Raw genomic sequence first — 18,122 nt, 5'->3', positions numbered from 1 at the left:
AGTGATGGGAGGATATCACATTATTATTATTGGAGAGCTAAAGGGCTTGTTTACCCATCATCGCTGTGCATTCTTGCCTACGCAGGTGTGTAAGCGTGCAGGTTATTGTGCTTTTGCCAGAACACGCGTGTGCTATAATCTCAGAGGCATCATAAGCCCTCAAACTTTTAATGGCTGATGCTCAAAGCAACGAGGCTGTTGGTCCCTCAGCAACAGGAGAGAGAGATCTGTGCGGATGTCACACATCCTGGACGATGATCCTGTGCATGTGTGTTAGTGTGCTTGCAGCCATGTAGGTGCTGTCATCAGTGATGAATTAACTCATTTTAATCAATTTGATTTTCAGCAATATTCAGCCATTGACTCAGAGCAGCAGGTAACTAATGCGCATTTGAGTGTGTGTGTGTGTGTGTGTGTGTGTGTGTGTGTGTGTGTGTGTGTGTGTGTGTGTGTGTGTGTGTGTGTGTGTGTGTGTGTGTGCGTGTGCGCGTGTGCGTGTGTGTGTGTTCAATCCAATTAATCTTAATCAGCATGACAAGGAGCACATATTGACATCTGAGTTACAATAATTCGTCTGTATAATCACTACTACATGTGACCTTTATCAAGGTGTTCCAGTTGATATGCTGCTTCTGACAAAGTCTCAACATAACATCCCCGGCATACTCATACAGAGTGCAGGAAAAATGTGTTAATGTGCTTTGAAATAGCTTTCACGTAAACGAGACAAAGTTTTACTTCATAAAATTGTCTTCACATTTTTGCTTGATTCGCTTGCTTTTGCAAACCCAGCTTGTGGGGGAAGGCGTTAAAAAATAGACATCAGAGTTTCTCCAACCTTGTCACTGGTTACGTCTCCTAAACACACGGCTCACCTTCACACCCTCGCACATTTCTTTTTTTTTAGAAGCGTTAATTGGGAAAAGGGCTTGTTGTTTGCGTGAACATGAATTGGTTGTGAACACTCTTACGGGAAAGAAGTAGTTAAAACATGATAGTGACGCCACAAGTCTGAGCACATGCTGATTTTCAGGTTAAACACTGGCATTTCCTTTTAAATGCTCAGGGCATGAAATGTAATAAGAGGGAAGTTGCTTCAGGTCAGATTTGATTGCAAAGTGCATTCACATTTTTTCTTTGATTGTAGGAATGATCCATTCAGATGTCCCCTCTTCAACACATTCAAAATTGTTTCTTTTTCATTTAGATACATTGTAAACTCATTTTTATTTTATTACTAAATGCTAAAGATAGTGTACATCATGCTTGGATAATTTTGTCAGGCTTTCTTCTCTCTTTCAAGTCTTCTTCTTCTTCTATCTAACCTCATCAAACTGAAAGCGGTGCCTTTAGAATCACACCTTCAGAAGACAGAAACAAGCTTTTTTAACAGTGTTTGTAGCGCTGCACCATGCAAATGCGCTCACTGGATGGTGGCGCGAATACGACTTCATTCTCCATAGAAAGAGGATAGACACTTGAGGAAATATGAATATGGTGATGTCGGGTGAAGCAGCCAAAGAAGAAAGTTTGAGATGACTATTTCTGGTTAGAGCTCAATAGCAGCTTCAGGTTGTCACGGCACCCATTCCCACATGTAAGAACGCTGCTTACACAGTGCACTGTGTCAATGTACTCACAAAAGCATGCCATTCTTTCTTTCTCTTCTTTTTTTTCGGACCCACATCGAATTATGGTTTCTTCTTAGCTTTTGAATTTGTTTGCTAGACTTTGAATTTACTAGTTTAGCTTGGCTCACGTCATGCTAACCTGTGATACCTTATATTCATTCTGATCAATGATCAATGATCTGTTAATCCATCCTCATTTCTGATATCATTTAGCCAACACTCCTTTCCAGATCAAGCCACAGCCAGTCACAGTGGTCTGTTAGTACAATTACCAACATGATTAAAACCTATTCTCTTGAAAATAAGAAGGACTATGTGCTAGTTTTTTCTTCACAAATCAGATATCAAGATAGTTCTGAGGCATCAGTCAAAAGACTATATCCATATTTAGAGATGCAGGGTGTAAAAACAATCCATAGAGCCTCCCGATCCAACGATTGCTTATCAAACTTTGCATACGGTTGGTCGGCGCTGCAATCAATCAGAGCAGAAATATGAAAACAAGCGAGTTGCAAAGAAGAGTAAATATAACTTTTGCTCAAGCCTGTCGGCAAAACGGCAAATATGTTTACCTTACAAAGGACTGATTTGATCTTCTGTAAAACTTTTGAAGGGACAAGTCAGAATCTTCAAAGCTGATTCAAAGTGCTGCGTTTTCCTCGGCTGGAGCCATCTGCACTATTTACATCCAGGTTATCTTGCTGCTTCGTGGTCATTGTGTTAACCCCGCCCAGAAACTCCCTCTGGGATAGACGGATTTGGTTGGCTCCCCATGACGTAAGGGTATGGTAGTAATGAGCTCCAATGAATGGCAGCTAGATGTACCTGCAAAGCAAATTTAAGTTTGCTGGTGGTACGTGTAGATTTCTCTGCCATAATTTTTACACGATGTGACATGAAACAAAATGAACCATGCAGAAAGCAGCAGAAGGTGCAGATGATTGGAGGAAAAGGAGATGGAATATATCCCTCAGTCCAAGTAAAATAATTGGGTATGTTTTTCAGGATGGGATCATGACTTATCCAATAGCCCATGAAGCAGGGATGCTCTTTCTTGCACCACTTATTCGTTTCTGTATCAATTCTACAGTGTCTTTTTTTTTTACTAAGTTTCAGATGTAAGAACATCAAGACTGTAGCTTTTATTTGTAGATACAGAACAAAGTATGTTCCACCTGTGACTGCAACAAGGAATGTTAAAAGTGATTAAAAATTTCATACAAACATTTTTCTAAAGCATGAGTAGACAAGCAGAACTAATATAGAAATGTAATATATCTGTTTATAGGACAATGTGGATCTTGGAGAGCTGATGTTCTCATTGTGCTATCTCCCTACGGCTGGCAGACTTACCATCACCATAATCAAAGCCAGAAATCTCAAAGCCATGGACATCACCGGAGCCTCAGGTGGGTGCTGATGAGAAACTGCCTAAATAATTGATGACATTAGTAATCAACCCAATCTGGCTTTTTTTTCTTTTCTTTTTTTTCTCCTAATAATTCATATCAACCATTGACTGAGAAGCCTAATTTGATTATCAGGTCGGTTAATATCTGGCCAGTGTAGCGCTGTTGTGTGGAACAGAAATATGAAGGACTTGAGTATCAAAACATGCATCAAGCTGTAGGACTAAATTGTTCAGGACCATGATATTGGCATGCTTTGGTGTTTCAATCCTGCTCATGGTATCATTGAAACGCATCCGCAGCGCAGACTGTTGCACTGTTGCAATAAACCTACATTCCGCTATGTCACTCATGCAATATTAAAGACACATTAAATATTCAAATTCCACGTTTACGCAGCATTTAATTTTCTCTTATACCAAGGCTTTGCTTTGTCCCTGCAGCCGTGTTACCTTTGAGCCAAAAGATGAGCTCAAATTAATCATATGCTGTAACTATATGTTGCAATCATATGGTTAATTTGAGCTCATGTTTGAGCTATAATTCTAACAACGAAAAGTAGGAGGATCTTCTCTGTTCAGCTGGCGTTACCATGGTGAATCACGGCATTGATCATGGTTTTTTTATAGTCGCGGTGCATGCTCTGAACTTTCCCTAGTTATGATTGACAGTTTCCACTTAGAGGTGGGGGGATACAGTGCCTTGATACATATTATGATAAGGAACGCTTGAAGTGCCATAATGCACAAGAAAATATCCCAATATTCAAACCCAACTGAGTAAAATTTAGTGCAGAAATGTATAAATAAAAAAAACCTTTCTTTGCATCTTCTATATCATCCCAATTTTTTCTTATTTGGGGTTGTATCTTCTTTTCACCTCATTACTACCTTTAACCACCCCAGTCTCAACTGTATTTGGGTGATCCATTATAGAATTAGAACTGAAGAAAAGGTATTATGTGTGTGTGTCAGTATATAACAAATTAAATGAAGTAAAACTAAAAACTTCTTGTGCTGAAACTGTGCACCAAATTAAAGCAAATTTTTAGAATTTTATATACATGTTTTATACATGTACCGTCCTAACTTTTTCCCCACAGAGTGAAGTTAGCAAAGCTTTTTTGTTGTTGCTATGACTAACTCTTTTTTATCCCAATGTCTAAGTGTTGTCGGTGACACTCGTGTTTCTGAAATCTTATTCCTTGTCATCTGCATTACTTCTTTAAGGTTTCTCTGCACAGCTGCGTGACATCTGTACTGTTGTGATTTAGAATGAATTGTCACTGTTACATCAGGATAATGCAATGCATATGGTTTCTGTTTTTTGTTTTAGGGTTTTTTATGGTTTTTGTTACAAGACATGCTGAAAGTGCCATACGTTCTCTTTCCAGATCCATATGTGAAAGTGTCTTTGATGTGTGAGGGCCGGAGGCTAAAGAAGAGAAAGACTTCAACCAAGCGCAACACGCTGAACCCAGTGTATAATGAAGCCATTGTGTTTGATGTTCCTCCTGAGAACATTGACCAGATCAGCCTGCTCATAGCCGTCATGGATTATGATCGGTTTGTGTTTTAGCACTCCCACCTGACAGATTTCCCTGATAAAACACTGAACTCTGATGGGTGCTGTTCTTTGCTGCGCTGCAGGGTCGGACATAATGAGGTGATTGGGGTGTGTAGGGTTGGCAGTGAAGCTGAAAGTCTGGGGCGAGACCACTGGAGTGAGATGCTGACGTACCCACGAAAGCCCATTGCACACTGGCACCCGCTCATAGAGGTAAGTTTACTGGCACAAAACCTTTCTGTAGCTGCTCTAGAATACTGTTACGAAATGGCAACATCTTTGAACGTGTCGCAGATAAGTGTCGCCAGTTTGCATTCTTTGGCATCGAAAAGTCAGTCAGAAATCGTAAACATGAGAGAATAGCAGTTGTTTCACCCTTATGTTTCCTTTGATTTGTTACTTTTAATGTTTTACACGGCAAAGTATTTTTTTTCATTGATTTTCTGGGGTTCTAGAAGCCTTTATTTTGAAAGCGGACCAAAAGCTTAGGGTGCTTTCACACCTGTGGCCCGTTTGTTTTGTTCCGATTCAGGGGCTGAACCGATACAGTTGTTCCGTTTCTCGTTCGTGGGGTTTGTGTTCACAAGGCAAACGTCTGTACCGTTTCAAAGCTGTTAACAAATTCCATGCGCAAACCAGCTGCTCTCTGATTGGTCAAATGAACGCGGAAGGAGTTTCCTCTTCCGCACCCCGGGAAAAACAACACGCCCCGTTCAGCGCAGCGCAGACCGCAGCCGCGGCTTTGGCTGATTTATGGTTCCGCGTTACACCAACGCAGAGCCTACGGCATAGAGTACGGCGTAGGCTCTGGGTGATTTAACGCGGAACCATAAACCAGGCTTTACCCATTCATTAATGTGCGCTCGGCGCAGAGCGGAGCCCGGCAGCGGACGAGAGGCCGCCTGCTGCAGCCGGGTTTGGGCTGCGCAAACCCTGCCCGAATTGAACATTGTTTAATTTCAAACAAAGATTTAATTTGTGCCGTGCTGGGAAGACATCTCGCACGTCCAATAGGAGAGGAGTTGGTGGAGGACCGACTCCTCTCCTTGCGCCGCGGTCGCACACACACACAATGAATGGAGTTGTCTCGGTTGCTGTGTGGATCATGTTCTCAGTCCAAATAAAAAAAATGAACCGTTTCAGGTCTTGATTGGAATCGGGCCGAGACCACCTCTCCTAGGCGATCTCGGAACGCTTGTTTTGTACCGTTTCAGAGCGCGATTGCTGTGTTCACATATACCAAACGTTCCGATCTTTAGGGGGAAGCGTTCCCTGTATCGGAACAACTGCTTGAAACGGTACAGGTGTGAAAGCACCCTTAGAAAACTTCCCCATTTGTTTGAATGAGAAAGTGTGTCCAAACTTTTGGTCTGTACTGCATATATACATAAATTACATAAAAACGACATACATAATGTACATACAAGTATCTTTAACTGCTCGTACATATTTAAGTATATAAAGTCGAATACATGCAGACAACCAGTACATATACATATTAATTGTGCGTTAAAAAAAAGATGACCTGTGTCTGACTCTGAATCCCCACCCACATGTCTGTTGTTTTTTTTTAATAATTAATACATTAATGTAGCTACTGTATTCATAAATTAATGTGAAGCAAAACAGAAATTGAGCATGCTTGTGGAGTAACAACTTTAAAATGTATTTGTAGAAATAACGTACTAATAAAATTAGTAATTTCTCATGAAAGTGAGATGTTTAACATTGGGAATACTTTTATTTTATTTTTCCAGAAACCACTCACCTTTCATTCAGGTTGTTTTTTCAAGAAGTGTAGGAACATATATAACTGAATTACTGAAGTCTCTTTAACACTTCACTCTCATGTAAATAAGCGGTGCGTCCTAAATGCCATACTAAAAAGTATATACTAAAAAGTATACTTAAGTTCGGCACACTTTTGAGTAAATATCAGTAGTGTGCATTAATTCGGACGTACTATTCAGAGCGCACACGTCACTTCCTGCCGTTGGGAGGAAGTGACGTGTCACAGCAGCAGCAGCACACCGCTCCGCTATTTCCTGTTTATTCTGGCCGAAACAAGATTACATTATATAATATAATTATATACGAATATTATAATATTGATATTATATAATAATATTATTATACTTAAAATTATACTTATACGTATCACTTAGCAACCAAACGCTGCTGCATTGCATTGTGGGAAGTTTCTGCTTAGCTAGTGTCCATGCTCTATCCATACTAATACATTTCTCCGGAATGAGTATGGATAGAGCATACTATTGAGTACGTTCTAATGTTTCGGACGCACTAAAAAATCTTGCATACTCATTTTGCATACTCATTAGGGTGGAAGTATGCAATCTCGGACGCAGCTATGGTTTATAGTCCACTTTACAATGGTGAACATTTTGAAACAAAACAATTACATAACAACAAAAATACTGCATAACCCTATGAAAACCTGACATGTTTTGCTGTAATTGCCACAACTGAATCACTGTGTTCAGAGGCAGAGAGGAAGGTGGCTGCATTCACAGAGCTGTTTCTATTCCTGAATTCCCAACCCACACTCATTAAAAAAAAAAACAGAGCATGCTAAAGCAGATGCTGGGCTGATTCATGTAAATTCATGTTGAGGTGTTGAAGATGAATACATTAGCATTCAGCCGAAGGGGTCAGAAGCTTAAACATATCTAAAAGGTCAATGTCCGGCATCATATCTGACTTACACCAACAACTGTAAGCTCAAATATGCCTTTACGCCATGATGGGTTTTTTGGTACTTTGTACTGAGTGTAAGGGCTGGATGGCAACTTGCAGGCTATAAGCACAGGTTCCCCATGAGGTCTGTACATAATCATTATGAGAAAGGTTAACAATATTATCTCTAATGAAGATGTTGCTTATTTTCTTTAGCTGCAAGAATGACCTCCATGTTTCAGGTTGTGTATAACGAGCTTGATCTCAAGAGAGTAGACTGTTTGTTCTTCCCAAGCAAGGCTCACATGTGCAGTTTCCTTTGGACCACATTCAGATTAGTAAAGCTGTCTCACACACCCAAATCTGCATTTTTCTAACCTTCATCAAACTTGCCATACCCCATATCAAAGCTGACTTAGGACATATGTACCCCACCTGGGGCTTCATGTACAAAGGGTGCTTGTCAAATCCCCGCACATTTCTTTGAACATCACAATCAACGTGGAATTGAGCGTACATGCAGGAGCACAACACTCCGCCTTGTCTTCTCCCTCAAATAGATTCATTTGAATATGATAATGAGGATAATTATCCATTAAAAACCGCTCATCCTAACAAGGAACTTGCACAAACAAGTGAAACAAATTTAAAAAAAAAAACATCAGCCGTGAGCTGGAGATACTCCTGTCAGAAGTTGAGGCCTGGGAAAATAATTTATTTTGCGGCATTTCTTCCAATTTAAGCTGTAAAAGAAAACTGTAGCTGTGTCGACCGCATTGCATTATGAGTAACATTGTTCTTTGCTTCGTGTTGCGTTCCGTGAAAAGTTGTGGTCTTATTATGTTCGTACGGGTTTGTGAATGTTAATATTTAGCGTTAATGCATCATTACACTCTCCTTTTCTTGTTTGTATTTTAAGAAGCAACACCAGAACTTAAGTTTGTGGGATGAAAAACGACTTAAATGGATTAAGCCCGATGTACATGTGTATTGAGTCTTACACATTGTGGATGTCCGCGATCACCTCTCTCATAAGTATAACAATGTGAACAATATAAACTTATATTTAAAACATGAAGCATCACGATCTGATTCTTCTGCATGCAGAAATAAAGACAAGTTGTTCCAATGTGATTATCAAGGTGCAAACGTGAGAAATAAAGAACAAAGTCGCTGTAACTCGGAGTGTTGCATCCATAGGAGGAGAGACTGGTCTAGATCCCGGTCCATCCCCGGAGAAACACTTTCTGGATCCTGCAGCACCTGCAGCTGACTCGATATCAGACTCTGAAAGTCCCCTAAACATTCAATAACAACTTTATTCATCATTGCTGAGTCACATCAGTTCGTACCAACCAACCTTTCAGTGACATGTTAGTTTTATTTTAAAAAGACAACTTTAGAACCGGTTCTTTAATGTCTGTCTGTTCAGACACAGTTATGGGATATTTTAAGGATCTGGCTTTAATCTCCAGTACTCATCCCATACGGTCGTCATGGCGACTGAGAGATGTCGGACCTGTCAGCAGCTCCAGCTGAAAGGTTCATGTTGGTCTGAACCGGAGCAGCTGGTCCAGTTCAGGGCAGAGATCCAGAGGGATCTTCTTGGTATCTAAACCAGCTGATGGTTCAGTCTTAGTCCTGGACCAGCAGATCGGTGTGGTCCCTGAAGACTCACTCCCTCCTGATCCTGCATCAGCAGGTTCCTCTAACTTATCTGGTGATGTGGGGACTGTCGTGTGTTTCACGTGTGGTCGTGAACTTATTGTTGACATCATGTTTCCTCATATAGAGGGTCTGCATTGACGTCACTTCCCCACTGGACTACGCCCCCTTACTCGCACTGAGTGGCAAAAATGGCTGCAACTAGTGGAGAAGACGGGATAACAGCCGATTATCGGCTTAAATTAAAGGCAGTTGGACTTGACAGTGACCCGTACAGTTACCCGAAGAACCAGCGGTCCATGGACATTAATATTTGGCCACGAATTGAGTTTCCTGATATTTATATGTACTTAATTTCTACGCTGGGGAAATACACGAAGCAAAGCTTGAAGGCATACAAAAGTCTTGATGATTGGTCCTACTTCAAGGCAGGATTTGTTGGCGAAATTAAAGTGATGAGGACGCCGAACTTTATGATTTGACCATTTAACGTTAGCTACCCAAAAATCCAACATTACCTGATACAAAATGGGAACCGCAAATCCACGTTTTGGTGCCTGGAATCCAGTTGTTTCTGCGAATTGCAGCGATCCATTTGTCTCTCTTTAGCTTATTTGTCGGCAGTGTGTAAAATGATTTCTTGCTAAATCTATGAGTACAGTCGATCCCACAACAGATCTTTCCCATTTTAGATGTTTTCCAGTTGCTCAAACTGAAAGTCTACGCTGCCACTCAGTCTTTCTGCCACTCACTGGGCATAACCTGCTGTGAAGTCGCATCTGTGACGTCAAGCACATTCCCTTTATTCTGCACTTCACTGCATCGCCAGTGAGTGTCGTCAACGGACAAAACTTTTTTTGTGCGCTACACTCTTTATGCATGAGGCCCCTGGTCTAGAACCCATGACAAGCACAAGCTCTGACTTTTGGGCTATGTCTATCCCAAATAACGCTTGCTGGTGCCATAGCGGAGCCATAAGTGAAACGAATATCCAAGGTTAGGCCCAAATGTGTCTGCTATCTTGATTGTAAAAAAATCAACCATCCAGATGAACAATGTGTGTCATGCCAAGCCAACTTTTGAAACTCATTTGTAAAAAATGTGAGGGTAACGCACGTCTGGTTACATTTTGGGATGGGAGTTTGACCTTGTGATTAACACTTATCAATATTGTTACCTGTTTATCTTTGGTTACATTTGATTAAACACATTTTTCCCTCTACTTACTTTGTGCAGTTCATTTTATATAAAACATTAAACTGTGTGCAGGCAGTTGCACCAATTTTTACTTGATTTTGTCACATCGTGGCACCAGAATTTCACCCACTCATCCCTGTTAACAACGGTGAATCCACCAGTGGGTCCTTAGTATTAATGAAAGCTCAGAAACCCTGATATTTTAAAGAGCATTGAGACGAGAGCTCTTTTTTAATCTTTCGGGCCATTTGTATTTCGCTAGCAAATACACAGTGTACACACTCGGGGGGGTCTGTCAAACACTCATGAGAAGCAGTTCTTGTCTGAAGCTATTAACAAACAGCTCTGAACTGCAGCAGCACGATCTCAGATCCCAGCTAATGGCTTATCTGTGTTCCTTTAAGAGAGCCACACTCAAGCCCTGAGGGAACCTTGATGGCTGGATGTTTTCCACTTGAACAAAGACACTCACATATACACACACATATTTAAGGCCAAGATAGAACAGTGACATGTAACTGTTGTAAATATTGCCACATAAAATACATAGATTTTAGCAAGTATATCTAAAAGTATTTGGTCTGAAGTGTTGAAGTAACCTGTGCTGACCCCAGTTCTACCAGTACAGACCATTAATAATTCATCAGTTCGATCTCATTCAACCAAAGCTGTAAACACCCACAGTCACACACCGAATACACGGCCAAAAATAAAACTCTCCTGAGTCCCCCAGAGTAATCTCGAGCTCACTGTGATGCTATTGGGTGGGAAGTAAAGATATGCAGGAAGCTGAAAGCTCACTTGCCTCCACTTTGTCACATGAATGAGTGGTGAATAACAAAGAGACACACTACAGGGACCGCTCGCTCATAGAGAGGCCGATGTGTTCACATGCCAATTTTCAGCTTTTATCCGTGTTTTTTTAAGTCTCACTGGATAAATTTAGTTTAAATTACATCACCGTGACTGCCTATATTGTCACTCTGATTATAGCCAGGTTAAATTCAGATCAAATGGCTCCAGATCAAAGTAATAAAAAAAAAGAAAAGAAGAAATCTAGGGAACATTTGTTTATTAAGTGAATCTATGTCGACATGTTTTGCAGAGTTCCTCTGTGACGCACTGGCATGTCTCCTCCACTGAAGTGAAAACCCCTCTTAAAATGTATTAGCATCTTTTGAATAATCTGTGAACTTTTTCTTTTTCTGAGGGGGGAGGTGAGAGTGCCCAACACCAGCTCTATTGACAGTCTAATCTAATAAACTTTATTAGGACCTGAGACAGATTCTGTCAAAGCGAGGTAAAATCACAGACAGTGGAGTAAAGAAAGACAGACAAAGACAGAAAATTGTGATGGATGTTGTGTGTGTTATTGATAATGCATTGGTGTTTGTGTAACGTGGTGTGATGTGTGTCAATGAACGTGTGATGTTTTGTGGTTATGTCGGATGTAACCCCCTGATTTGTGCAAGAGCTGAAACAGTCAGAGCTGAAGAGACACATAAAGCAGGGATGTTGACCTCCAACACCAGTTGAGCAACAACTCGTTGCAGAGCCACAATGATGCCGGCTCTGCAACGATCTGTCGTGGAGCTGAGCCGAAAGGCGAAGCTCTCAATTTACCAGTCTGTTTATGTTCCGACCCTCACCTTTGATCACGAGCTGTGGGTAGTGACCAAAAGAACGAGATTTTGCATACAAGTTGTGGGGTGTCTGGGCTCTCCCTTAAAAATAAGGTGAGAAGCTCGGTCATCCGAGAGGGGCTCAGAGTAAAGCTGATGCTCTGTTGCATGTAAAGGAGCCAGATGAAGTGGCCCAGGCATCTGGTGAGGATGCCTCCTGGACGCCTCCCTGCTGAGGTCTTCCAGGCATGTCCCATTGGGGGGAGACCCTTTGGAAGACCCAGGACACGCTGGAAGGACTACTGTACGTCTTTTGGATGGCCTGGGAGTGACTTGGGATCCTCCGATGAGCTGGAGAAGTGGCCAGGGAGAGGGAAGTCTAGGCTTCCCTTCCTGAGCTACAGTCCCCGCAACCCGACCTTGGATAAGGGGAAAAAAATGGATGGATGGATGGATGGATGGATGGATGGATGGATGCATGGATGCATGGATGGATGGATGGATGGATGGATGGATGGATGGATGGATGGATGGATGGATGGATGGATGGATGGATGGATGGATGGATGGATGGATGGATGGATGGATGGATGGATGGATGGATGGATATTGTTACAAACTTTTATATACTAACATGAGAGAAAAAAACATCCTTACTGGTGCTTCAAATAGGCAGATAGAAGTAAAAAAAGTACACTAAATATATAATCACAAGAACCTCCATGAGACATTAAAGCGGTTGGAGGCAGAGTAAGATGCAAACACAATATGTTCTCTAACTTTGACTGATGCTTGCTGCTTGGTTTTGGGAAGGTATGAGTATTTTGGTATGAACAGTTTCCTGCTGGAGCTTGAACTAATATTAATAAATGCAATAACAACAACAAAACAAATAGTTTTTCACAATTGTTTAAACACATTTCCTGATAGACTACCTCACTTTCTCAAAACTCTAAACAAAAATTACAAAACTCACACACAAAATGCAAAATCCTACACTTCTCTTGCAAAAGCACACTCTATCCTCAAAACAGTGTTAACTCTTCACTAAATGGTATTTCCTTCTCAAATGCCAAACACATACATCATTTGAGTAGACATTTCTAAGCACCCACTGAACACTGATGTGCAGAATGGAAGACACTATAGTATGAATGGAAAACACTATATGAATGCCTCAGTAGAATCATGCATTTGTATGTTCAGTGTTACACCTTCAGTTGTTGGATGTAATATATCACCATATAGTATTCTTATGTATAGGCTACTCAAATAGAAAACAACACACAATTCTTTACTGTAACAAGAAATAATATTTTACAGTATTTGGACTCAAAATGTGCAGTCCACTGGACATCACAGCAAGCTGTGGATGAAAACTTGACAGAAAATAGAAACAGAACAAAAGTATTAGGCTGCATCCTGCCTTTCATCCCTGGCTGGCCACAGGACCTCATCCACGTCGCAGGCGATGTTCTCCCTGGCCAAGCAGCGATGGTCTCCCTGCCCAAGTACCGGGGAAACAATCTCCTACAATGCCGCATGAAGCCTTGACAGGCCTCAGCAGTGACATCGCCACATGCGTCCTCCATGGCCTGCAGCAGTGGGATCCGTGTCTGAGGATTTCTCTCGTATACCTTCCATCTCCAGGCAGAGAAAAACTCCTCAATTGGGTTGAGGAAGGGAGTATGGAGGGAGATATAGGACATCAACTTCTGGATGGACCCTGAACCACTCACGGACCAGAGCAGGCCAGTGGAAACTGACATTTTCCCAGATAACAACGAACCTGACCACCTCTGTGTCCTCCATCTGGTCTGGCTGGACAATGATATTGTAAAGCTGGTCCAGGAATGCTAGAAGAAGTGCAGTTTTGTAGGGGCCAAGGGTGGCATGGTGATGGAGGACGCCGTGGTGATTGAAGGCAGCACACATTGTTATGTTCCCTCCACGTTGGCCAGGGACCTCTGTGATGGCACGCTGGCCGATGATATTCCTCCCTCGGCGCCTTCTTTTTACAAGGTTGAACCCGCTTCATCAATGAATATGAATTCAATGGCAAATTGCTGATTGCATATTGCACAACAACCTTTGGAGTTTAGAAATGTGATTGACAGTGTGTGTTCTGTGTGAACAGCAAGAGAGGGAATTCAGGAAGAGTGTGCAGGATATTGGGAATTGTGTGTAGTGTTGTGAGAAATGTGTGGTATGGAATGGGAATTTGATTCTAGAGCAGTAAATGTGCTTGGAGTTCAGCAGGATTGGTTCAGCCACCTGAAAAATGAGTTTCAGGTTGTGCACATTGTTTCTGATGTTCCAACAATTGTGAAAAACTGTAAATAGAAAAAAACAACACCAACAAAAGATAATTAAAAAAAAAAAGGCAAATATGATGTGCAGTGATTTGGAGCACCGTTGGCCTCCCCCGCTCAAGCTCTCACTGTCTCTACCAATGAATTGTACCCACAGGAGAAACTGTTTAAATGCTATCTGTGTGTTTTTTCTAGAACCAGCAGCTGAGTAAAATATCAACCTCCACATTAATGTCCTAATCTTGACAAGCTGTCAATATTCCCTCCAAGCACATAAATTACTCAACAGGATATTACATTTTTTGGTCTGCCAGCCTCAATCGTCAGCTCAAAATGAGCATATACAGTATGTTATGCCTGTCAATGTGAAAATTATAAAAATTGTGAGATCACTGGAAAATCAACAAACTTTGAGTGCATGTAAGGTCACAGTAAGAGTCAGGGAATGCATTTTTTTTTTTAAATGTCTGCAGGAATAAATCCTAGACCCGACCTCTCTCTGCTGATTTCAGACAGTACAAGCATAAAGAGACCGCAGACAGAGCGGTAAACGTAAAGGAGAAGACATTGCAGTGCTTGTTAACAATTAATGATGTAATTTTACCTGATCTGCCCAGCTGGCCTCTGGCAGGAGGATTCAGATTCAGACGTTTTATTGTCATTGTACGAGGTATACAACAAAATTAAAATGAGCCAGGTCCTGCTCAAGGTTTCTTGCCTCCTAAAGGGTATTTTTTACCTGCAATTGTTTATGTTTATGTAATAATTGCTCGGGGTCATGTTCTGGGTCTCTGGAAAGATCCTTGAGACAACTTATGTTGTAATAGATGCTATATAAATAAAATTGAATTGAATTGAATTAATCCAGGACATGTTACTGTAAAGGAGCATCTCTGCACCCCAGATATTAAACTGCTGTCCATGAGTTTGTGAAAAAGCTCACCTGTTCTACCTGCCTGTGCTGGATGTTACGTCATCAACTCCATTATTGCCAGGCAACAGACACAACAACATCCCTGTGCACTCATGGCAGAGCTTTCTATCTGCTACTTTTCCAATTTTCCCATAAATGTTTTTCATTTATAATTTTTTTTTTTTTTCCTACAGTAGAAGTGGTCTGTGAGTGTATATACTACAAAACAATAACTGCTCTTGGTGTATTAAGAAAGTACGGAGCGCCTAAAGGGACACGGATTTTTTTAAAGTTTTTATAATGAGTTTTAAGCGCGCTCGTAAAACCTTTAAGTGAGCATGTAAAGTTGTTTACGTGAGCACGTAAAACGTTTATGCACTCACTAAAAAGTTTCACGCGCTCTCGCAAAACTTATAAGTGAGCGCCTAAAAGTTGTTCTACGTGAGCGCGTAACAACAAGTACATGGGAGTATTGCTGGAACAGGAGACCATCCAGTTGCGCCCTGCTCTGTTTATGAATGGAAATTACATTACAGGATTTAGCTGAGATATATTTTAACCTGGGACTCCATTATAAGGACATTGCCACTTTGCTTGCAAGTAAACAACTTTACGTGCTCACTTAAAGGTTTTACGCGCGCGCGTAAAACCTTTACGCGCGCGCTTAAAACTCATTATAAAAAAAAAAAAAAATCAGTGTCCCTTTAGGGGCTCCGTAAGAAAGTGTGATTCAGTTTAAGATCAAAACTTTCTGGACTTCTGTTTCGCCTCTGTCTCTAACCATCCATCTCCCTGTTTTGTGCTCCAGTGGGTCGGTCAGGGAACGACGGTGAGTGGAAGCCAAGGAGGTTCTACCAATTCCCTGAAGACGCCACCATCACCATGAGCTCCCACACAAACACATACACCCACTCAAACCAACACAGATGAAAAGTGTTGAGTTTGGTAAAATGATGGGTGATGGAGCTACAGATAATCCTACTAAGATTTTAAAAAAATAAATAAAGAAATCAGCACAAAATGTGACTAACAAATGATCACAGTAGTGTCATCAGGTATATGTTATAACTAAAACTGATGTGTCCTTAGAATGAAATAGGTTGCCGTGTGCTAAGACTGCTGCAAATGCCAACCCCCACTTTTAACTTCCTCTTGTGTATTCACAACCAAAAACCACTTAACATTCCAAGTGAACCACTACAGTGGTTTTCTAATTGTTTTCTATCGAGCTGTTACTGACAGTATTAACAAAATGTGATTATTTAACATTATTTTTTGTCCTTTTCTTAATTTCCTTTTTCTTTTTTTTTTAGCAACTTCAATTTTATAATTGATACTTAGGAAAATGTGTGGAGCTGTAAATGTTAGTGTGAGTGGTCTGCTACCATAAAAAAAAGTGTTTACTTAACAGTAGGAGTTAGATGACAAACTGAAAATGTAGTGGAGGAGAAAATCTATTTTTAGATCAGTAAAGTTTAATTTACGCGCTCAGCATTGAGGATTAGACTTGCACATTGTGTTGCCTATACTTCGTTTGCACAGACATGAAGGATGATTTTGGTTCAAACCTTAGTTTTACCACCGTGGAAGGCTTTCGCACACAATACTTCCTGTGAAGAAAACTGTTTGTTTCATGTATGTGGAAACAGCTGACAGACAAAAATAGTGATTTAATTAGTGCATGTTAAAATGTCTTTTTTTCTTTTAACAGGGTGTGGTCAAAATAAAGCAAACACAAGCTAACTTTGGTCATCAGTGATTTCTCTGGCAGGAATGTGGTCCATTCATGTTGTCTCAGGTACATTGATCATGGTTGTCTGGGATTTATTTAGGTTCTTTTGGTTTATTATATATTGGAATATTTGTTTCTTATTCAATAGAGATTTCCCAGGAACCAAATGTCTTTTTTATATATCCATTATGAGACAATTTACGCTCACTTAATTAAAATGAATAAGAGATTTGGGGAACAAAATCTTAGTCGAAATTGTGTCTTGTTGGATTAAAGCTGTACTCATTTATTTTTATCCCCCATTTTTGACAACCGGAAGGAAGCAAAACAAGCTGTGAACATAATAATGGGATGCTATCACAAACATTTGCTCATTTTCACATCCCCCAGATGAAGAGCAACATTATCAATCCTGTTTCAATTATCAATGTACCTCCTGCTTTTTCACTTTTGCTGATGTTTTTTTTTTGTTCTCAGAAAAGAACTATTTAGTGTAGGATATATACAATTAACTAAGATACAGTGTGGATTTTACAACCCCTGTCTGGTGAAAGTACGAAGGACACAAAGAGACATTATTGGCTTCATTTCTAATCAGTTTACTTTAACCTGGTGACTGGTTTAGACGTTGTGTTCTTTTGTTCTGCAGCCTGTCTGATCATGTGACTGTTCAGTGACATCACCATTCTGATGACTGCAGGTGTAGTTGTCATTATTGCGTTGCAGACTTTGCTTTTATCACATCATTGGGAAATCCAACGTGCCTTTGTGACAGAGGCTTTGCTATTAAATTGTCAAGTGAAACCATTAAGTCGGAGGATCCACAGATGATGACGTTTACCACTCAATCATGTTGTCAGTAGAGATTAATGTTTCCATTGCCATAAACTGAGTGAACTGAATGTTGGAACTCTTCCCTGCCACTGTAATAACAGTTTTCTTTACTTGGGACCATGCCCTGTGGTTGTTTCAATAAGCCAGTGTTTGTTTTTGAAATTTTAGATTAATACCTGTAAAATGTCTTTGTACTGGACACCATCACAAATGACAATTTCTTCTGTGTTTATAGGTACACTGCATGCATTATTTAGAGTCATTTTTCAGCCACTTTTTTGCTGTGAGATGCTAATCATGTTGTAAACACAATATGTATTGTGAACCTAAGGCAGAATGTGTAAATTGTCCATTCAGATGTTATTAATAAACGTTTCTATATATAACACTGATTGATTCATGGCAAATGTGAAATGAAGAGAGGGAAAGACTCAGAGATTGAAGGATATGGAAACATCTTCCCGTCACATCTCTACTGTGAGGTCTTGCGATCACTGCGACTGAAGACTCATTTACAGTTTGTGACATGTATTTTCTTACACCCTCA

At 40.6% G+C, this 18,122-nt stretch overlaps 1 protein-coding gene across 1 annotated transcript in view; it reads left to right on the top strand.

The window, feature by feature from the left end:
* The window catches only part of LOC133443873 (synaptotagmin-9-like), a 62,644-nt gene extending 44,738 nt beyond the window's left edge, over positions 1 to 17,906 (top strand). Inside the window, exons 5-8 of the mRNA XM_061721174.1 lie at positions 2,920 to 3,040; positions 4,434 to 4,605; positions 4,690 to 4,819; positions 15,818 to 17,906. Coding sequence (XP_061577158.1) covers positions 2,920 to 3,040; positions 4,434 to 4,605; positions 4,690 to 4,819; positions 15,818 to 15,895 — 501 coding nt within the window. The 3' untranslated portion in view covers positions 15,896 to 17,906. The remainder of the gene's footprint in view (positions 1 to 2,919; positions 3,041 to 4,433; positions 4,606 to 4,689; positions 4,820 to 15,817) is intronic.
* Positions 17,907 to 18,122: the final 216 nt, after the last annotated feature.

Source organism: Cololabis saira, chromosome 5 (genome assembly GCF_033807715.1).
Source record: "Cololabis saira isolate AMF1-May2022 chromosome 5, fColSai1.1, whole genome shotgun sequence".
NCBI lineage: Eukaryota > Metazoa > Chordata > Actinopteri > Beloniformes > Belonidae > Cololabis > Cololabis saira.
The sequence above is the reverse complement of the archived record's forward strand: the minus strand, read 5'-3'. Positions and strand labels throughout refer to the sequence as shown.